Consider the following 22,176-nt stretch of genomic DNA (forward strand, 5'->3'; position numbering starts at 1 on the left):
GGCCGGAGCGCGCGGATGAAAGGCGGCCCTCGGACGGAGAGAGGAGCCTCCTCCCGCCTGGGCGGAGGAAACTGGTAGTGCCGGGGGTGTCCCGCCGCACCGGCGTCCCAAAGCGGGAGAAGGGGGCAGTCTCGCCCCCCCGGGCCGGGGTCCCTAAAGGGTACCCATTCTCGCTGGCATCTTACCACCCCGCCATGGGGTCCCGCCCCGACTCTTGGATCGGAATCTCGAATCCCTTCTTGCGTCTTTCCCCTCTTTCCTCTGGGCCTTGGTATGCCCCAGGGGACAGATGTCTTGGGATCTTTAACATTTGGGATGCTGCAAATGCCGAAGTTAAATGAAATACCTCCCGGGAGGGAAGGCCGGGAGGAGGGTCGGGGAGAGAGAAGATGGCCTGGACAAACAGGTCCTGAAGCTTCGAGGCAGGAACGGGGGGCGCGGGGACAGGCGGGCGGCGCCAGAGCTCCATGGGACAGGTAAGGGGGAAAACTTAGGGGGACGCAGCGCGGGTGAACTGGGGGGCTCAAGCTCCTGAACCCGTGGTCCGTGGCCTAAGCGGAGCTGGCCCTACCAGGAACGGAGTGATTTACAAAGGGGGTGGGAATTTCAAGTTCCTACCCAAAGTGCACATTTCCGACTCCTCAACCCTTCTCCTTCGACCTTCCCCACGCCTGTGGATCCCCTGGCCAGGTTCCGGGAAGCCAGAAAGCAGCCAAACAAAAGGAGCAAAGTCTCGGGCCGCCTGGATGCGGAGGGGCGCGGTGGGGGAGGGGAGCAGGGTGGACCGGACAAAGGGGCTTTTTAAGGAAAGCCGAGAGGTCTGATTTCAGGGCGCATTCCTGGCTAGAACCCACTCCACCATCGCCTGCTGGAGGCGAACACCTTTCCCAGTGGGGACGGAGAAGAGTGGAGAAAGAAACCAGTTAAGGGACCCTCTTGCACCCTCCTTCGCCTTGAGGGTCCCGGGCTATTCCCCTTCTTTCTGCACTGCTGGCTCCGGCGGCTGACCATTGATCTGTTAATTCATTAAGTGGGATCTTAGGAGTGCCTGAGACTGTTCTTTGCTGGGTGCTGGAGGCAATGTGATGACGGTAGATGAGGCTCTTGCTTTCAAGAACTTCTAATCTCGTGTAGCAGAAGAAACTTAAAGGGACTTTTTGAAACTGTGGGAGTGGATGGCCACAGAGTGTGGAAGTTTCCTGATGCAGCACTTCTCCTTGGGAAGTGAAAATCCTAAAGAGATGCAGTTTTTCTCCTTTGAACAATCAGATTCCAAGTAGTCTGACTTTATTCAAGGACACTCCACGTCCTCACCAACTTGTGTTCTGGGTGTTGATGCTCTGGGGGTTGGGGCAGGGCACTGATCTGAGAACCCTGATCCCTTAGGCCAGCGGGCAGCAGGGCACTGAACCCCAGCCAGCTCCTGGGGGTACTACCCACCTCCCTTTTGGTATTTTGCATTGAGTGGCCTGGCAGACAGTGAGATCCAACCCATTGGATCTAGGGTTCTTGGGAGAATTGGTTGGCTCGTCGCATTCCAGACCTCACGTTCTGCTGGGTCAGGAAATGCTGCATGTGAGTTTGAGGGAGCAGGGGGTTTACAAAAATTCCAGAGGATCAATGCGGTGAGTTGATTATCTGTATTTCTCTCCTCTGAACTCAGAGAGGGGGGATTACCTGATAGTGGGGTTCTTCACTGGGTCCCGGGCACCAAAGCATCTGTGGATAGAATTCAGAGGGTTTGTGAACTTAGATGGGAAGAAATATCTTTATTTCACACCAACCTTTAACAAAAATTTAGCATTGCCTTCAATCATGAAGGCAAGAAACCATTGGCAGTAGCTGTGGCTTTGCCGTTGATAGAATTCACAGATAGTGTACGGTCACGTCGCAGTTGTTCTGTCTCGAAGCACCGTTTACATTCATCGCTTCTATGAAACTATCCACTGCCACATCCCGTTTAACATTAATAAAGAAGCATTATATATTACTATGTGTTTGTTTTTAGAACTGTATTTTAATATAATTCGTTCTCCTGGTGATTCTCTTCATTTCTTTTTTGTGCATTAAAAAACATGCCATGGACTGGTTCCAGAGATTTCCAACACCCCCCACCTGGAGCTGGGGGATGGGCAAGGTGGAAGAAGGGGACTAGTTCCACTCAGAGTCAATCTCTCTGTGTTTGTCTTCTTTGGAAGAATGTGACAAGCCAATAGGGGGAGGGGAGGGCTGCAGGCTCTTTGGGACACCCAAAGCTGGCCTCCACATCATGGGAGGGGTCTGCCCCCGGTTGGGGGGGGGCCCCCGTAGCCTCAGCCTGGGGAGAGGAGGAAGTGGTCAGCCTGGAGGACTCTGGGACTAGCATTGTTTGGAAAGAGGGTGTGTATAGGATGCGAAGGTGAGCTGGGTATGTGTGTAGGGACTGTGGGGGATGCAGGTGAAGGGAAGAAGGCAGACAGGAACTCCGTCGGTGACACAGCTCTGCTCTACAGGGGACACTTGGTGGAGCACACTTCTACCTGCCCAGCCACGGGGAAGGGGAAGGCGTTTGGAGATGGGGCTGGGAGAGGGGAGCAATCCAGAGAGATGCTGAGGTGCTGATACCCCAGCGTGAAGGGACACAGTGGGAACATCAGAGTGGGAGAAAGGGAGGTGGTGCGATGTAAGCCTTGAGGGATGTAGTCCTTAATCTGTATCACGTCTGTGTGTTTTCCACGTGGAGCCACAGGTAGCCTTAGCCCTTGCTTCGCCCAATGAAGTGGGCTGAATTCTAAACAGTTTTGGGTTTGTCTGAGGACCAGTGGGGTGGGAGACCTGGAGGCTTGTTTTCTGTAGAAAACAAGTTCCGTTTCGGTCCCTGGTCCCTCATGTTTGGGGAGTGGATTTAGAGCCTGGGGTCCAGTGGCTCTCCTGTGGCGTAGGGGCTAGGACTGGGGTTCAGCTTAGTGCACCGTGGACCCTGTTGAGGGATGGATGTAAGAAATAAATAGGCCTTGATGATCCTGGGAGGAAATGAGTAGGATGAAAAGAGAGACCACTCTTGCTTTCTTAGGGACCCTAGAGCCTTCCCATACGGACTTCCATAGTTACTGCCTTGCCTGAAATTTCCTTAAACCTGATTTGGGAGAGACAAAACCCAGGCCTTGCTTTCCATGACTGTGTATGGAAAGAGTCATGACCTATTCTTGTCATTCTGTCAACTTCTTGTTGGTATTCCCCATGGACAGTGGCCTTTCACCCTGCTTCTGGGGGTCTCGAATGCCTTGACCTCTCTCCTTGCTAGGGAGACTAAGGGTTAGGAGAGCAATTGTGCGCCCTAACCATTCACCACTTTTGCATTGGAGTCCCTTGAGGCCATGAAGACATGACCCCCGTTGCCTTCTTCTGGGGTTCCTCCACGGGGAGCCCCTCTCTCCCTCCTCACCCCACCCCCGGAAGCTTAGAGGCCCAGGAGCTGCCTGCTGGCAACAGCCACGGCAGGATTAGTTCAGGGAAGGACTTGCTCACCTGCTCCTCCCCTCTGACTCAAGTCGTAACAAGTAACCTGGTTCCCCTGGCCCGGCAGGCAGCCTAGGAGGAAAGGCAGCCTACAAGGAAAGGCAGGCAGGCCAGCAGGCGGGACCAGAGGGAGGGGCGGCCATCGGCAGCGGCAAGTAGAGAGCTGGAGCCAGGTCAGAGGAGAGCACAAGGGAGACTGGCCTGTGGCCTGGGACACCCTGAGGCGACATGCGACACCCCTCGGCCCCCTGACCTGGGAACGGGGGTGTTTCCCGGAATCCTGGACTAAACCCCAGAAGCAGGTGAGAGCAGGGCAGGGTGGAACAGGTCTTTGGGGCTGGGGGGCAGGCCGGCCCAGGAGTGGGGGGAGCCCCTGTAGTAGCCCTCGTCACCACCTCCTCCTCCGCCTTGTGTCTGGGGCATGGGATGATGGGGGGGTGCTGGTGGGCCCAGATGAGGAGCCCCTTGCTGTAGGTTTGCTACAGTTTTGCTGTAGTCCCCAGGCCTCCGTCTCCACAGGAAGAAGCGAGAGGCCCAGCACCTGGTTTTGGGGGCACACGGGTGATCGAGGAGGGTCCTCAGTGGCTCAGCCTGAGGGACGCAGCACTGGTGTTTCCCTTCCTTCCTCTATGCCTCTTCTTTCCTGTCTGCCTTTTCCTGGGGACATTGTTCAGTCAGGTGGACTGCTTCTTAGGACCCAGCCCTGGGGCTTGCCGCTTAGAGCTGAGGGTCTGGAGGGCAGGGAGAGATTCCTGCGTTGGGAAGGGGTTGGGCATGTTCCCTGAACTGCCTTTATCTGAAAGCAATGCCTTAAATATCCAAGGCTCAAGGGACTCCTGTGGTGCTGGTGGAGGCGGGAGCTGAGCAGATCCCTTGGGCTCCCGGGGCAGGGTCCCCACGGCCAGGAGGGCTGCCTTGGCAGGGCACATGAAGGCGACTGCTACATGGCTGTTTGGGGTTCCTGCTCAGCCCGGCATTGTCCAAGAGGTCCAGATTCTGAGCGGGGAGCTGGAAAGGGCCTTCCCTGGACACTGTCTAGTCTTTGTGTCCACGAGGAAAGGAGGCTGGCCGGGCCAGGTAACTTTCTCAGGACAACACAAGCAGTAGCCGAACTACAACTTGAAGGTCTCAACTTTGGGTCCTGTGCTCTTTGCTTCGCTTGGAGCCGTGAGTTAGCCCAGAGTGTGCCCTTGACCCTGGCGGTGAACACTGGAGGAGAGGGGGTGTGCCAAGGGGGCTCTCCTCTCATACCCACCCCTCTGTCCGCGTAACCCTACACACCGCACCAGTCAAGGAGGAAAGCAGGGGCTGAGTTATCGTAACTTGCCAAGGCAACTCCTTCGTGGTTAATAATTAATTAGCAAGTGTGACTAATTCATGGCTTTTCTCCCACATTACCTCCTCCCTTGTGCAAAGCAGAACGCTCACCGTGCTAGCTGAGACACCCTTGCTTCCTAGTTCTGGCTGGGCCCGGGCCCTGGCCCTGGCTTCTGGGGAAGGTCAGAGGCTGCCTGCGGCGGGTGGGAGGTGGGTGAGCCGCCTGCCCCTCTGTCCTGCTCTCATCTCCAGGGGGCATGAAGGTTTGGGAGGGATGGGCCATGCAGAGGTAACTCTCACACTAATTACCCTGTTCTGGGTTTCTAGAACACGGGCTGGTCTCTCTCTTTGGCATGTTTACAAAGGCCCTACGTAAACATTTCTTTTTTCTCTTTCTTTCTTTCTTTCTTTCTTTCTTTCTTTCTTTCTTTCTTTCATCCTATCATCTATTCTCTGGACTTTCTGGGAAAAATGAAATTTCACAGTGCAGGTACATATTGTTATCAGGGCCACCTTTTTATTGCTATTGCCCACGGTACTTCGCTGGGCTGTGCCATTTATGGAGGTCTATAAAAGCGTTCCATCGGTCCTGCTCTTCCAGTCTCGAGAGGCAGAGGTCCTACTGGGGACCTGGCTGTGCGAAGTCCCTTCTCCCTCTCCTGGCCTTGCGCTGTGATCGGCTTTCCCAGGGCTGACTTGCCTCTGCTGTTGGCTGGTGGCAGAGGGGTGGAGCCCACCTCCTCCACCCCGTGGCCCTGTGCCGTGGGGAGGCAGGATAAGCTCCAGACAGAAACTCAGAAGGACTTTTGGACTGTTGCTCAATGGGCTGACTCAGTGAGGAGGTGGCTGGGCTCCCCTTCCAGACGGCCTGCCTGGGCTCCTCCCGCCCCTCCCTACCCCTGCTCCAGCCAACAGCTACCAGGCCGCGGCCAGCTGAGACCCTGACCCAGGGATGTGGGCTCAGTGAGGAGCAGGTGTTGTTTTGGAGACTGGTACCCCTAGCTGGGCCGACACACGCTGAGACTGTACCTGTGCCACCCAAGTGCTCCAGGGAGATAGAGGAGTGGGTGGACTTCTTGTCCTCGGGCGGCTTCCACTCTAGTCACACAGCCCCTCCCCCTCCCCCGTGACCCTGACACACACACACACACACACACACACACACACGCCGGGTCTCCTCTGGCTGTGGGGGATAGGGGATCTCAGCTGACTCCTCCTTGAGGGGTCTCCTAGACATAGTGGCTTGGGAATTATTTCAGAACTTTGGGACAGCTCTCTGGCACCTGCCTTTGGATGCATACCCTGGTCCAGAGGGCAGGGCAGCCTGGGCTTTGAGGACCCGAGAGCACAGGCTTGGGTGGGTACCCAGTGCCCAGCCAGTTTTGAAGTGTTGTCACCCACTGGGGCAGCGGGATGGGTCTCATGCCTCCTGGGTTCTTGGGCTGAGGACAGTCAGCCCCATGGCGATCGACGGCTGTGCCCCAAGAAGACATCTTCCCCTTCCTGCTTTCCTTTCCTCCTTGCTTTGTCCTCCCACCCATTTTTTCTTATCTTTTTCCTTTTCATTCTCTTTCTTGCTCTTTTCCTTGTCCTTGTCCCCAGTCTCGGTGGTCCCTGTGGCCACCACTGCTGTTGACTCTCTTGGGCTGAGAGGCCCCTCTCAGAAGGAGGAGGCAGGAGGCTAGGATGGGCCCAGAGAGCCCCCGAGAGCGGCTTTGCTGGTGAGGCCCACAGAGCCTTCTCGGTAGCACCCCCAGAGCTGAGAACACCCCAGGCCAGACTGTTCCAGAAATATGGCCCTCACTTCCACTCCCCGTGCCCTCAGATATCTGATCCTTGGGCTCTGTTTGGAACTAAGGGGTTTCACATCTATCTTTTTGTTGTTGTTCTCTTAAAAGCTGGGGAAACTGCAGGCCACTGACACATCCTGGCTCAGCTTGGGAACGGTGTCACCCCTCCCTACTCTGTGCCCCCTCCTCCCAGAAATCCACCATGGAGAGTAAGGATGAGGTCAGCGACACTGACAGCGGCATCATCCTGCAGTCTGGTGAGTGGTTTGGGGAATCCCGCCACGTGGGCCCCCTTGCCCTGCCTCTCTGAGGCCCCAGGCCCCAGGCCCCAGGCCCCAGGCCCCAGGGCCGGCCAGGCTGAGAAGCTGGAAGACTGGAGTAGGGGGAGGGCAGGAGGGGTGGGAGAGGTCTCTGCTGGGGGCTAAATATGAGAGGGACTGCAGTTTTCCTGGATGGTCTGGCCTGGAGGTGTGATCCTATCTGGAACAGGTCTCTGCAACTCTGGCCCTAGTGATTACTAAGAAGTAGAAAAATCTTATCTGGCTGATGGAAAGGTCCTGTCTCTTTGGTTGGCCTGAGTCTGTGGGTCTGGTCCTGACAGAAGAGAAGAAAGAAGCATGTGTGTGAATGAGAGAGAGAAAAAGAGAGAGGGAGAGGGAGAAAGGAGAAGGAGGAGGAGGCAGCAGTGAATTGTGTGGGTGGAGGGTGGGAAGGGTGAGAACGGAGCCCTGACCGGGTAGCCCTCCCACCACCTGCAGATGGCCTGGTGAGGCGGCCCTTCCTTTTGAGCTGTCATGTTGCCACCTTGGACAGCCAGGAGATGTGGCGTTTGTGGTCATGACACAGGCCGCAGCACCTGAGATCTGCGATCAGCGGGCAGGCATGAGGCTGTGTGTGTGTGTGTATGTGTGTGTGTGTACACGTGTGGGCCTGGGATAGTTAACGAGTGTCTGAGAGGGGCTTACCCACCTCGGCTTCCCTGAGCCAGTGCCCTGCGGCCCCCCTAGGCCCTGACAGCCCGGTGTCCCCAGTGAAGGAGCTGACCCACGCGGTGCGCAAGCAGCAGAGGGCCCTGGAAGAGCGGCTGGAGGCAGACCTGGAGGAGCTGAAGAGACTCTGCCTCAGGGAGGCGGTGAGAGCCTCGGCCGGCCCCCGGTTCCTCCCAATAACTTGGGTTTAACCGGAGGAGCCCTAGAGCCACATCTGGGGATGTTTGGGCTGAGGGAAGGGAACCCCGTTTGTGAGAGAGTTCTGGAAATCAGATGGGGGTGTGGTGCCTGGAGTCCCTGACCTGGGCCTTGAGCCGCCCTGAGCGAAGGAAGTAGCCAAGGTGGGGCCCCCAGACCCGGGAGGGAAAGACAGAGGGGCTACAGAGGGAGTTGACAGAGGTGCCTGTGGGAATGTAACCAGGGCCAGAGTAGATCTCTGGCGGGGGTGAGCAGAAGGTAGAAGGGAAAGAGGAGGGAATGTGGAGGGTGCCCTGAAGAGGCCAGTGAGACAGGCCTGGGGGACGGGATGGGGTGGGGAGTGGGCAGGGGCCTCTGGGGAAGGGTGGGCACAGGCAAAGGGGGTACCGGCTATGCTTGGTTGGCCAAGGGCTGGGCAGTTGGAGCGGGGCCTGGCTGACGTTGCTTCCACTGCAGGAGCTGACGGGTGTCTTGCCGGCCGAGTATCCCCTCAAACCAGGGGAAAAGGCCCCCAAGGTCCGCCGCAGGATTGGAGCAGCTTATAAACTGGACGAGCGGGCCTTGCACAGAGAGGTGAGGCACCTCAGGGGGCTGTCTCTCACCCCCCCCCCCCAAATGTTGATCCCTGAGCCAAGGCCTCACCGTCTGGAGGGGCAGCTTCTGAGGCACAGGGCCCTCTCCTGGTTTTTGGCAATCTCCACCACCCCTCGCCCCCCGCCATCACACCCAGTCAGGGTGCTCGGCTCCGTGTCGATGAGGGGCACCCACTCACATGTAGCCCAGTGGCCATGGGGAAGGTGTGTAAGAGCTGGGGACTCACGAGAGGACCCTGGGTTTGTTTGGGCCAGTAGGCAGAAGATCAGTTAAGAGCTCAACCACCAGCCCAGGGAGGCAATGGCCCATTTAAACAGGTTATTCTGGCCCCTAGGGCTGTCCTCTTTCTCAGCGGGGGAAGGCAGGTGGTGAGGGGGCGGCTCGGGCCCCGGGATCCCTTCCCCATGGTGCGAAAGGTGGCAAGTGTCCCCTGGGCTCACCTGCCCAGCCCTTGGGGTCAGGAGGGAGAGAGGCCCACGTTGGTGCCCGCTCTGCCCGGCTCAGTGGGCAGGTTGGCGGGTGGGTCCCCAGGCCGGCTTTTCGGGCCCACAAGTTTGCTCTCCGGCACCTCCCACCGCTCCACCTTCCACCCCAGGGCCCCAGGGCCGCCCGTGCTGCCGTCTGCTTCCCGGCCTGGGGGTCCGTCGGGGCCCTTCCCTGGGTCCCCACGGCCACTGAGCCCCCTGCCCCTCCCACTCCTCAGGACCCCCTGAGCGGCCTGGAGCGGGAGCTAGCCCTGCAGCTGCAGATCGCCGAAGCGGCCCGCCGCCTGTGCCGGGAGGGGAACCTCAGCAGGCAGGCCCGCCGGCAGCGGAAGCATGCCATGCTGCAGGAGGAGAAGAAGCTGAGGGAGCTGGAGCGCTGCCTGGGCGAGCAGCGGCGCACCAGTGGGCCCCCTCCCGCCGCTGCCCTGCCCCTGGGCCGAGGTGAGCCGGTCGCCCTGAGAGTCCCGTCCCGGGCCACGCGGGCCTCGTGTGAGCTTAGGTGGGATGGCAGGGCCAGGGCCACTGCATTCGCCTTCGTGCCCAGCACTGTGTTTAATAGTCCAGATTGGCTTTAGCTGGGAAACCTGCTTCCTCGGTCCACCTCTACCCCATCCTGACCCTCTGCAACCCCGACAAGCTGTGGCCCAGGGCTTCTCCATCCCGTGAGGCCCTCTCCCCCAATCTCCTTAGGAAGCGTCCCATTCCTTCCACGTCCGCCTCAAAACCCACAGCCCTCAAGAAGGCCTTCTAGGCAGAAAGGTGCTCCCCAGGCTGACTTCGAGCTTCTTCCCAGGGTCTATGCAGCCGCCAGGTCCACCCTCCTGCCCTCCAGGCCCCAGGGGCTGGCTTATATGGTCAGGAAGCGTGAGGCTGACGTGAGCCTGAGGCTTGAGCTGACGTGCTGTCCCCCGGCCTGAGCGAGGCTGCTCAGGGACCCAGGGCTACTCGTGGGATGTTTAGGTTGAAATCCAGCACCACCAGTGCCACACCCCACCATCCCTTAAGCATCTAGAACCACCCTGGTCAAGGGGAATCCCTCCACTTCTGCTCTTTGCTCTTACTGTGCCTCTAGTCTCGTCCCTGAGCCCCGTGGCCCAGAGACCTGGGGCTGTGGGGCACCTAGAAAGTCGTCCCTGCCCAGGACCTGCCATTATTGGACACCGGTGCACCCAGCCCGGGTTACCTTCCAACAAGTGGTTCTGAGCCCTCGGTTGTGCCGGCTTTGCCCTCTCCTGACGCAAACCCAGCTTGTCAAGTCCACTCGCAGCCCTACCTTCTACTTCTCAGGGCATCATGCCCGTCGCTTGCCTCAACCCCTGGCCTCTCATGGGGCCCAGTTGTAGGGGAGGGACCTGGGGTGAAGAAGGGAGGGGTGACCTGGGGCCATCCTTGGAACTGGAGACCAAGGCCTTGGTCTGGGCTTGGGGAATTGTTTACTTCTCCCACACCCTCCGGCTCCTACCCCTGCACCTTGGGTTGGCTTTTCACAGAGGCTGCTCTCCTCTTCTGGTTGGGGACGCTCGTATTTAGAAACCCCCATGCCCAGTGGCCCATGCTGTGGGCAAGGGGATGCTCCTAGTACAGGTCTCCAGAGTCCCCGCTGCCGCACGTTGTCTCTGATGTAGGTGAGAAAGGGTGTGACCAGACACCTCCCAGGTCACCTCCAGCAGAAGCAGAGAATGAGGGAGGAGGTACCTCCGTGTGACAGTTGACCCAGTAAACCCAGGAGACCGTGCACCTGACCCAGGCTCAGATGGCCAGACTTCTCTGGGTTGACTGGCTCTGGCCTGGCTGCAAGACAATACTCGTGGTCTCCCAGGCTCAGATGGAAAAGAAGTTCTCCATCCTCCCTCCACTCCGACAGGATCCCCAGGACTTGAGCCCCCCCCTTGAAAGGCAGCCACTGACTTGGGTGTGGAAGTCCCTAAGGGGCTTACCTGCGCTGTGCTGGTAGGGAGCCGGCGGGGGAGTGAGAAGTGCCCCTGTCCCAGTTTGCCTCAGCCCCTCCTGTGTCTTCTCCAGCCCCGTACTGCTCGGCAGCCTGCAGATGTTGGGGTGGCAGAGGGTGTGGGGGGATATCACACTGCTGCTGCCATTGTGACCAGTGATGCTTCTCGTTGGGGGTATGAGCGGGTCAGGACGTGCCTGGGGCTTTCGTTAACCTTCCATGGGAGACAGGCGGTTCTGAAACCTCGGTGCACTCAGCTGTAGAGAAGAAACCTGGGGTAGCGGGCGCCTTTCACCCTCCAGATCAGAGAAAAAGACGCGGCACCCTCCACCTTCAAACCCTGTCTTGCCGGTGGGCCTGAGGTCCTGGGTTCTAATGTCCTGCCTTGGGAGCGCAGGAGGAAGCAGCTCTAGACAAGTGATTCCTTCTCTGGCTCCTCGGCCCAGCTGTGCTTTCCCCAGAAGGAGGAAGTAGAAAGGGATTAATAATTAGTTAGTAGCTGAGAGGTGTTTTGAATTAAAAAGGAAAAAAAAGCAAACAAAAAAAAAGAAAAGGAAAAGCCACCCTGCCCCCTTGGTCTCCACACAAGGCTTATTCAATTTAGGATAATTACTAATTATGCCAAGTGGGGGTAATTAGCTAGTACCTTGCAGGTGGCAGGGAGCAGTCAGGTGTTAAACTAATTCACCACAGTGAATTTGATGAGAAATCCCCCCACACCCCCATGACACACACCTCTAATTTTAGTAGGTGCTTGGAATGCGTTTGTGGACTGACAATACCTTCCTTTAGCAATGCTGTCTATTGGAATTTCTGCGGTGATGGAAATGTTCCATATCTGTGCTGTCTATAGTAGCCGCTAGAGTATACGAAATGTGCCTGGTTTGACCGAGGAACTGAATTTTTAATTTTATTTTATTTTAATTAACATAACCCCCATGCAGCTAGTGGCGACCCGTTGAACAGTGTGGCCTTTGAGAATGTGCAGAGTTGGTGGGTGTGACCTCTGTAGTTACCTCCTCACCTGGGGGGTCCAGCTGCCAGTGCTGCACTGAAGGCAGGGTGAGGTTGATCCGGGGCTGGGTTGGGGCAGTGTGGCTGAGATAGTGAGCAGCCCTCAGGAACCGCTGTGTTTGGCTGGCAGATAGATGTGCTCCCTCCATGTCTTAACTCTACAAAAGCAGCGGGTCTCCAGATCACCCTCTTTGCATTGCATTTGTTTGGCCAATGAGTCTCTGACATGCTTGTTTTTATGAAGATTAGGGATGATGGGAGATGATGTCTCTCTTCCCAGATCATATAGTCAAACCAAAACACATGACACTAACCCCAGCTGCATCACGGGACCACGATAGTAACAGTCCCACAAATTCTTCAACTTGACAGATCTGTAAAAAAGAACACTCTTTATTCTACGAGGTTTTGTAAAAGATCAGAGGCAGAGAACCAGAATTCAGTAAAAGGGTGTAGCCTCACTTGAACCCCAAAGCAAAGGCTAGTACGAGCCAAGCACAGCATGGCCTAGCTGGCTACTTGGGAGTCGGCCCAGCTCCTTGGGCAGTATGCCCTACGTGGTTTAAGAACTACTCTGGGTAGAGTTTTTTAATTCATTTAAGTTGTGGAGCAAAGGTTGACAAACTTCTATAGAGGCTCAGTAAATATTTTAGGCCTCATGGGCTATAAGGTCTCTGTCACAACTACTCAACTCTGCCATTGTGGTGCAAAAGCAGCCAGACCTTATGTAAATAAATCTGTAGCTGTGTTTCGATAAACTTTATTTATAAAAACAGTTAGTTAACTGTATTCAGCCCAAGGGCCCATAGTTTACCAGTCCTGGTACAAAGGATTTTAAGATGGCTGGAATTGTTTAACTGTCTTAGAACTTTCTGGATAATGACTTATGCATTAGATGCTAGCTAACAGGAGAACCCATAAATGGTAGGTAGCGGTGACAAGCCAGACTCTGGTCAGACTGTCTGGGTATGAATTCTGACTCAATCCACCTTTTGGTGGATTGGCCTAAGCCATGTTACTCAGTTCCTGCAAGCTTTGGTTTTCTTAGCTGTTACATGATGATAATAGTGTTTACCTTACACGGTGGTTATGATGACATAAATTAATATACATAAAGTACTTAGAAAACTACTGGTACAACAGAAATATTGGCTATTGTTAATTTCCCCTCATCATTGTTATCAAACATAGTTGAAAATACTTTGTGAATTCCATCCAGGTCAGTAGAGTATTCTCAGGGTCTAAATGTTTCAGTTTGTTCAAGGGCAATGGCAAATGTAAGTTCCCTCTGATTTCCTGGGTCACAGCTGCTGTTGCGCCATGCAGAAATGTCACACTCCCATTTCATGCAAGTGACTTGCCATATCACCAATTGAAGAATCAGATCGCTGTGAATTGATCCCACAACTCCACAACTCAAACTGCCACTTTGCGCTGCTCTTGGTACTGGTAATGCAGGGCTTCTCAGATTTGGGGTCTTTGAGTTGAGTTGTATTCATGATCTCAGAAGACTATAGAAACATTAGGCAAATTATTTCCATCCCAAAGCCCTTCCAGAATGACACTTCGCCTTTCCCTTCCACTGCTGGGAAACCCTGTCAGAAAAAGCCCTGGCTTTTTTTTTTTTTTTTTTTCTTACAGACAGGGAAACTGAGGCCTAGAGCATTGCAATGGCTTATTCAAGGTTGTGTAGCTAATGGAAGAGCTAGGATTGAAATCAGGCTTCCCGTTTCCTCCTAGCTTCTGATTTTTTTTTCCACTTCTGAGTAATAAATTCATATCTAACATAGTATTTAGTACACAGTTGGTATTTCCTGATACGGGATGCTATCGGGAAGGGGGTGGGGTCAATACTGCCGGATAAGCCAGATCTAGGAGTTGATTTCCTCACCTCTTTCTCTCCTCTTTAACTTTTCCAGAGCTCAGCGCCTCAGATGACAGCTCTCTATCAGATGGGCTGCTCCTGGAGGAAGGTGAGAGGGGTAGTTTAGGGCCTATTGTCAGGATTAGGCTCATAACGGAAGACAGTGGGGCTTTGGCAGAGTTCACTGCTGAGGACTTCAAATGGGGAGTGGAGATTTACTGAACTAGTGAAGGCAGGAGTGCCGGGCTGGGCTCCAGGTCTCTGCTCCTACTTGATGCTAATTTCTGTGTGCCCTTGCACACGTTCATTTGAGGGTGGGGATGTGCTGACCCTTTGCCATTCTAGAAGTTCAATCATTTTGACAGGGAAGGAAAAGGTGAATTCTAGCAGAGCCTATGGGCTCTGGGGTCCCTGCCTTTGCCCTGGGACCCTAAGAGCCATCTGGCCACAATCCTTGCCCTCTTTGAATAGAGGATGGCACTGGGGAAGGAAACACTGTCCATCGATTAAGAACCCTGTTTATAAACCTTAAGGATGCTGGGGGTCAAGGTGGACCAAGAGGGTAGCGCAGTCCTATGTAGGGGAGTGTCCAGGTCAATAAGGAAATAGTGCACCTGGGCACAGCATGAACAAGAAAATTAGGTAAGCGGAAAAGTAGCTGCAGATATAATACTAGGAGCAAAGGTTAGAAGGTGGAATGATGTGAACTAAAGGCAGTCAATCTGGGGAGGTTTCCTGAAGGAGGCAGGTGTAAAATAGAGCTATGGGTGAGGAAGTCCCAAAGGAGAACAAAACATTTTTGAGCATCTGGGCCTGGAGCCACAGCCTGGAACAGCCAGATAAGCAGCCGTGGGAGGGAGAGCAAGGCGTGGGCCACGGAGGTTCTTGTTGGGCCGATTTCCTAGCCACTGCCTTCACCAGGTTTCTTTTCACTCCCCGCAGAGGAATCCCAAGTGCCAAAACCTCCCCCAGAGTCCCCAGCTCCACCTTCCCGGCCTCTCCCACCCCAGAGCCTGGAGGGGCTGAAGCCAGCAGGACCTGAGACTGGGGGCCTGGAGCGGGCCCCCATCCAGAACAGTCCCTGGAAGGAGACCAGCCTGGACCACCCCTACGAGAAGCCCAGAAAATCTTCTGAACCCAACAGCGAGTCCAGGTCAGGACGGGGAGGAAGGGGAGGGCTGGAAGTGGGTGGGAACTGTGCTTGGCCAGGGGGGTACAGGCAGGGCAAGGCGTGGGAGACTGCCCCTCTCCTTAACTGTGTGATGGTGAGAGGTGTGAATTTTGGGGCCCCCTTCCACTGTGCCCCCTTCCTCTGCACAGCTTGAGGCCCTGAATGGAGGCATTCTTGCCGCTGACCTGTCCCTAATTCTTTTGCAGCAGCCCAGCCACCACGCCACAGGACGGGCCCGGTGCCTCCAGCCTATGGCTGCTGGAGCCCGCCTCCTACCATGTGGTTCCCATCCGCAGCGTTCCTGGCCAGCGGCAGGGCCGCACCAGTGCCCCAGCCACCCCTGAGATGCAGGGGAGGAGGGGCCAGGCGCAGTCTCTGAGGTAAGAGACAGGTCACCCCAGAGATGCAGGGGGAGGCGAGACCCACTATTGAGAGCTTACATTTGGAGGGTGGTGGCTTCTAGGATACAGGTGGGACTGGGTGACACATGGCTAGTGCTGTGGCTTCTCCATCCCTTCTTGGGGCACCTCTCAATAGAGGCTTTGCCACAATCAGCAAAACCAGAGGCAAGTCACTTGTGAAGCAAGCTGTTTTCTGCACAACCCAATTCAAGTTCCGCCCCCCCCCCCCACCTATATTCTCCTATGGCACAAGAATATGTGCCTTGGTAGATACTTTTGCAACTGTTTAAGATTGTTGTATTACTGGTCGCTGACAGCGGATGATTCACTCTCTCAATTGATGTGCAGTCGATTCTCATTATTTGTGGGAGTCTGGCATCCTATAAAGTCACTGCAGACAGTAAAGTAGCAATACTGAACCATTGCTCCTAGGGAAAGCACAGGGTGAGGCTCTCGAGAGCTTCTGGTCACAACATTTTTGTCAGTCGATCAGTCCATAACCTTGTTTTATGTGTGTTTCTGTTGAAAGACACCTTATTTAATATATGCTGTTGACCCATTAACATTGAACTGGCCAATGGCACTGTCACTCATGCCCGAATAAAACTCATCTCCTATGTATATTCTACTGAAGGCACCTTCATAGCCTTCCTGCCCTTAGGAACACCAGACAGCACTTCAGCACTATGCTTAGGGCCATTTTAAACAGTGAAGTCACCAAGAAAAAGTACAAGAATATGAAACGCGTGACACTAAATAGACTGTGGCAAGAATACTCGTTTATGGTACGAAAGCCGAAACGAGAAGTCAGAGCATTGCCTTGTTCGGTCTCGGCTGGGAATGTGCCTATTGAGCATGTCAAAGTCTTCACCATTCTGTGTGTGCGTCCACAAATGACCGCAAAAGTATTGTGCGTGTTGACTTTGAGGCTACAAATGCATTTTGACTATGGGGGGGATTTGCAAATACAGAATCTGCAAATAATGAGAGTCAGTTGTATGTTATTTTCCAAGTGCTTTATCAGTATTCTTGGTGATAGTTTCAGTGACAGCGTTATGAAAGGCACTGTTAGCTACACCCCACGGAAAGCCCTGGGCACCAGTGCTGGGCTCTTCTGTCAGTTTAAATTCACTCATCAGGCAGCACTGGACTGGGTGCAGCCTGGGACAACTGGTCTCAAGTCAGGCCATGAATTTTATATTTTACATACTCCCAGGGCTATTTTACAAACAGTGCCTTTGTGCAAACTGGGAAAAGGGGCTGGGTTTCAGCCCCTGAGGGTCTTGGGCTGCCCCCTTGTGGAGGGTCGACCTGCGTGCAGTCCCCCTATGGTAGTTTGGTGGCGCCACGAGAACAGCATGCCACAGAGTGGGTGGCTTAATGACAGGGATTTATGGTCTCACCGTTCGGGAGGCTGGAAGTTCAAGATCAGGGTGGGGTTGGTTTCTTCTAAGGCTTCTCCTTGGCTTGTGCATGGCCATCTACTTCCTTCACACGGTCTCTACCACATGACAGCTTTACAGGTCCAGCTTAGATACCTGACCACGGATTTTGTGGGTGTCATGTGGCTGAACACAGGGTCCCTAAAGCAGCTGAAAATAGCCCACGTGGCCGTGGCACACTTTGCACAAAGCACAGAAGTGTGAATGCAGCAGGAGGGATACGTTGAATGGCACACCAGGCCAGGAGGGCGTCTGGATGCTTCCTGGAGGGGGGCGGGGGAGGTTTGTAGAGCGTCTGCCTCACCTGTTTATCTTCACCCCCCCCCCCCCAAGGCCCAAAGGACTAGATTCGGCCTCCCTGACTCAGTGCGTCTCCCCTTCCCCCCCTCAGGATGGATTCCTTCCGGGCGGGTCCCGAGGGCCGAGGCCGCAGCGCCTTCCCCCGCCGCCGCCCCACTCACTACACGGTGACGGTGCCCGACTCCTGCTTCCCCCCGACCAAGCCCCCGCTGCCCCACCCCGCCTACCACTCCTGCTCCGAGGACAGCGGCTCCGACGTCTCCAGCATCTCGCACCCCACGTCGCCGGGCAGCAGCAGCCCCGACATCTCCTTCCTGCGGCCCCTGTCCCCGCCCGAGCCGCCCCGTCCCCGCGGGGCCTGGGTCCCGGCCGGCGCGCACTACCCCAAGCTGCTGCCGCCGCCCGGGCGCTACGTGCTGGTGGCCGAGAGTCACCTGCCGCCGCCAGGCGAGTGGGAGCTGGGCCGCGCCGCCCTGGGCCCCGCCTACGAGGAGGACGCGGCCGCGCTGCGCTGGCAGAGGCTGGTGGCCTCCCGCGGCCGCCTGGTGCGGACGCCCTCCCTGAAGGACAGCCCCGCGGGCCGCGCGCTCAGCAAGGCGGCCGTGTCCGAGGAGCTCAAGTCGTGGCACGAGCGCGCGCGCCTCCGGAGCGGCCGCCCGCACTCGCTGGACCGCCAGGGGGCTTTCCGCGTCCGGAGCCTGCCCCCCGGGAGAGAGGGCTTCGCGCGAGCCCCGGCTCCCCGGACACAGGTACGGGCGGCCCCGGGGTCACGGGGCCTTCCAGCTGGGGGCGGACTGCGATTCTAGCGGGCCCCAGAGTAGAGAGGTTTGATGCCACTAGGCTGGTGGCCGCGCCGTCCCCAGCTGGGAAGGACAAGCCACAGAACCTTTCCTCTTGGCTTTGGAAGGCACTCGTGACACCCCCCCCTCCCCCCACGCACCTCCCAATTTTGCCTCTGGCTCAAGAGCGCTCACCCACGTGCACTGGTGGAGGTAATCCTGGAAGAGAGCGGGGACTCTTTTCCTTACGGGCTCCACAGATGATCCGCAAAGCAGATAAGCCTGTATTCAGAAGCAGAAGTCCAATCCGAATTAACCCCCAAGTTTCCTGATGTGAAGGCCCAGGACAAAGGGAGAGTCTGGACACGTGTTTGCAGAAGCCAGGACCTGTGATTGCCTGTGGGTCCACGTCCCCTCCGGCGGCCCTCCTGGCCGCAGGGCTGAGAAGCAGGGTGGCTAATGGTTAAGTGCACAGGCTTATCAGCCTCTCAAGCCAGGCCACGCGGGGGGGGGGGGGGGGGGGGGGTTTCAAATCTCAGCCCTGCTCCCTGGAAGGGATATTAATGTTTGGACAACTATGTCAGAAGGCCATGAACTTTAAATGAGTTATTATGTGTAAAATGATCAGAACAGTGTAGAGTAAGTATAAGTAAGCGGGATTCTTATTCGCCAAGGACCAGATTGGTAAGGTAGACGTGAGGTAAGGCTGCCCACTCTGGTTTCAGTGACCCAGTTTCTTCATTCTGGAAGTAGGGATAACACATATGTGTCTTGTCTTTCTCCCTGGCATGGAGGGCTCTGCAGCCTCCAGAAGTTACCAACAGGCTGCTTCTTTGAGACCCAAGATCCCTACCAGGCCCAGCTGCACATCCCTCCCCCACCCACTGGTCTCTGGGCTGCAGCTGGCATCCTGGCCTGGCAGCGGCCTGGCCTGGGTCCCAGGCCGCACCCTCCAGCTGACGTGCTTTTGCTTTTCCCTTCCTGCCAGCTTGGACCTGTCCTCAGCCCAGGCCCAGCCTATCCCAACCTGCCAGACAGGGAGGGTGACAAGAAGTGAGCCCAGGAAATGCGGGGAGGAGGAGGGCAGGGCGCCTGGCACACCCCAAAGAAAGTGGAGTGGAAAATGGATAAAGGGTGATCACTGGGGGACATAGAACCTCCTGGAAAGGCAGGGGCTGAGTGCCTGGGCCCCTGTAGCTGCCAGTCAGTGTCCTTAAGGGAAAGGGATGGTGTACCTGTGTTTGCTGTTTGACATTTCTACCTGGTTTGCTTACAGATCTCTCCTTTCTTCCTGACCCCGGCAGGTGACCACAGTGTATGTGCCCCGGAGATCGCCCGAAGGGGCCCCTGTGCAAGTCTTTGTGCCTGAGAATGGCGAGATCATCAGCCAGGTGTAACCAAGGCCGGGTGTCACCGTGTGCCCTGAATGCCTCGACCTGGCTGCCGGAAAAGACTGTTCCACAGCAGAGCTGGAGCCGAGACCTCCCTGCCTCGAGTGCCTTCTTCGGCTCCTTTACCCCATCGCGGGTCGATGACCTGGAGCTGAGCCTTTTTTTTTTTTTTTTTTTTTTAATGTCTTTTGTTCAGAAACCCTGGCCTTAGGATTTATATTGTGATTTGTCCTCAAGATCCCAATAATATGATGATGCTTTATTCCCCAGAGCTTGGTCTACTGGACTTGAGGCATTGCCTGTCTGACTGACAGCATTTGTTTCCTTCTGCAAGACAAGTGGCAGGGGACACGTGGAGCAGAGAGGGCCATGTCGGGATTCCTCACAGACTATTCTCTGGCTCAGAGCACGTCCCCGGAGAACAGCTCCTGTCTCACTGCAGCTGGAGGCACACTAGTGCGCCTCACCACCCCCATTTCCCAGCTCTCTGGGTACTGTAGGGGTGCCTGACAGGGGGAGAATCTTCTTCCCCCTTTATAATGTGCTCTGTGATGCACACACGAAGTGGTAGGTTAAAGACCACACATCCTGGTGGAGTATTGTCTCCTGGGCCCTATTTTCCTCACTCCATAACCCCCTCTGGAGGGCCCCCAGTCACTCACCATATGCTCTCTGTGCCGTGTGGGCTCCCACATCTACCCAGACCTCTGAGCCTTACGTTTGAGGCTTCACCAGACCGTAGCATTAGGAGGCCCGGGCTGGGGGCTGGCCCGTGGTGGTGTTTGGTGGAGAGCAGCCCACGCTTTGACCACCGTCTCCGGGCATCGTGAGAGTTTGCAACCCCACCCATTTCTCTGTCATCTTTTCATTATCGTCCTAAAAACGAAAACCTTCCAGATATCTTTGGAGAGGCACACTGTTGTGGCATGTTCTCCTAGGAGGGGGTAGGGGTCCCTGCCCTTTTTACCCCTCACCCAGCTGTGCTTCTGCTTTTGAGACTGGATTTCCTTGAAAGAGGGCAAGTCCTTGTTTTTACCAATATGGGAATACTCACTCTTAAGGGTGTTCCTTAATCATCCCATCTGCTAAGACTTGAGCAGGCCTGGACACTTCCTGTGCTAAGACCATCCGATAGTCTCTGGGTTCTCGTCCCAGGGCCTTTTTGCTGCCTGGTCACATACTCCGATCTCCTGCCTCAAGGAGAAAGCACAGAGTTGAAGCTTGGTGGTGTTAGGAAGAACGGAGTTCTGATTCTGCCCATGCAGACCCCATTCCCCTCTGAGTGGCCTGGACTTGGACAGAAACTACAAATACAGCTTAAACCCCCAATCACTTTGAGGCCTGACCCCAAAGAAACACAGTTCTCCCCACTGGACAGAAGGCAGTGTAGCCAACTGCACAAGGGTGCCGAGGGAGGAACTTAGGTGGCCTGTCAGGAATCCGGGGGAGGAGAGGAGAGCCTGAGGGGAAGCACCCGCATTTCTGTCACTGCCCTCTTACCACATCCTGCAGCTCCCTCCTTTTTGGGTGGACTCTGGCCCCATTATGTTAGAATGTCCTAGTTCGGATGCTGTTCTCTTCCATTTTATCTCTGAGTGCCTGTCCCTGGTGTAAAGCTATCTCCCCTCCCCGTGTCCTCCTGGGAGCCCAGAGCTCCTAGGCTGAGCCAGGAGACATCCCAGCACCGCCCCCCCCCACCCCCCACATGAGGGTCCTTTATGTTAACTTATTGGTCCTGTGTAATGCCTGGTGCAGTTGCGAAGTGGCTGCATACTTGGCTGCGGGGCTGGAACTGTGTGGGTTTTAGTGCCAAATATGTCAATAAAGTCTGTTCTTTGTGATTGGCCTGAGCTGATGAAAGGTTCTTTTGTGCCAAGTTTTCTGAGCAGAGGTTTTGCCCAGCCCTCAAGATGCCTGCCCAGGGAGGCAGAGTCGCCTGGTCTCCAGCGGGTCTGGCCTGGTCCCTGGGGAGCAGGGGGATGGCCGGGGTGGTAGAGGTTCTCTGCTCCCTGGCAGGATGGAATGAGGAACAGTCCCTGCCAGAGCTCCTTAGGTCTCCAGGGCCTGAGGAGATGGGCTCTGGGACCCACTTTCTCAACGGCAGGGACTTCCGCTCCAGGAAGTCTGAAGGCTTCCCCCAGGCCAGGTTAGGCAGTGGATGGCGATGAGTGGGGCTGAGTCTCCTATTCCTTGAAGCGGTTCTAGGAGCTCTGGCCTGCCCAGAGTGGAGGTTTCCATGAGAAATAGGAGCTTCTCCAAAGCTCTACAACGCAGGAGTTTCCTTGGGGTGGTGGGGGAGGTGCTTTCCACAAGGTCTCCTCCCCCACATCTGGGCAGGGTTGCCCACAGCCCCTCCCACCTGGGGACCTGCGCGGGGAGGGGGAGGGGAGGGGGAGGAAAGCTCCAATTCAGCCCACTTCCCTGCCGGCCCTGCAGGGGCCGCTATAGGACCCGGGGCACAGCGCCCCCTGGAGCCACGATGCCCAGGAGAAGCGCGTGCCCTGGATCTGAGGTGCCCGGTGTGTCAGGTAAAGGGGTCCCTGCCTGCCTGTCCCTCTCCACAGCACACAGAGGGCCGATGGCTACGGGTAGGGGTGACTCCAGCCTGGCCCTGGGTGCTGAGCCCTGGGGACCGGGGGAATCTGTGGGCTTCAGGGGCTTGGCTTTCTCAGGCTTGGGGGAGACTCCATTCTGGGTAGAGGTGCGTGGGTGGAGCAGGTCTCTAGGGGTCTCTGGAGGAGTGAGCGTCCTAATTGTGGACCTAAGGATCTTCAACTTAACCGAACTGCTCATAACAGGGCACTTGATTCTGTATTGTAGACAACTGGGATGAGTTAGGCCCAGGGAAAGCGACCAAGTGCTGGGGAGTTCTGAGGGGGCAACCAGTCAGAGGAGGAAGCTCCCCAGCCACAGGACTGACAGAGACCAGCTAACACATGGGGACACAAAAGAAGGCAGGGGCAGGCCCTCTGTCAAGGCTCTTCTAAGAACAGCC

The 22,176-nt window shown here is 56.1% G+C and overlaps 1 protein-coding gene across 2 annotated transcripts; it reads left to right on the top strand.

Annotated features, from left to right (window-relative positions):
* Nucleotides 1–288: 288 nt before the first annotated feature.
* On the top strand, nucleotides 289–19,433 carry INAVA (innate immunity activator). 2 transcript variants are annotated; one of them, XM_049634322.1, is made up of 10 exons: nucleotides 289–476; nucleotides 6,714–6,862; nucleotides 7,613–7,737; nucleotides 8,249–8,365; nucleotides 9,090–9,312; nucleotides 13,753–13,806; nucleotides 14,640–14,850; nucleotides 15,075–15,248; nucleotides 17,103–17,760; nucleotides 19,095–19,433. In XM_049634322.1, exons 1-10 carry the CDS (start codon nucleotides 316–318, stop codon nucleotides 19,185–19,187), a joined length of 1,965 nt encoding a protein of 654 aa, XP_049490279.1. In that variant the 5' UTR covers nucleotides 289–315; the 3' UTR covers nucleotides 19,188–19,433. The 2 variants fall into 2 exon arrangements, with proteins under 2 accessions (XP_049490279.1, XP_049490278.1); XM_049634321.1 differs by lacking the exons at nucleotides 289–476; nucleotides 6,714–6,862; nucleotides 7,613–7,737; nucleotides 8,249–8,365; nucleotides 9,090–9,312 and having other exon boundaries at nucleotides 13,768–13,806; nucleotides 14,642–14,850.
* Nucleotides 19,434–22,176: the final 2,743 nt, after the last annotated feature.

The sequence above is a fragment of the Panthera uncia genome, chromosome F1 (assembly GCF_023721935.1).
Source record: "Panthera uncia isolate 11264 chromosome F1, Puncia_PCG_1.0, whole genome shotgun sequence".
NCBI lineage: Eukaryota > Metazoa > Chordata > Mammalia > Carnivora > Felidae > Panthera > Panthera uncia.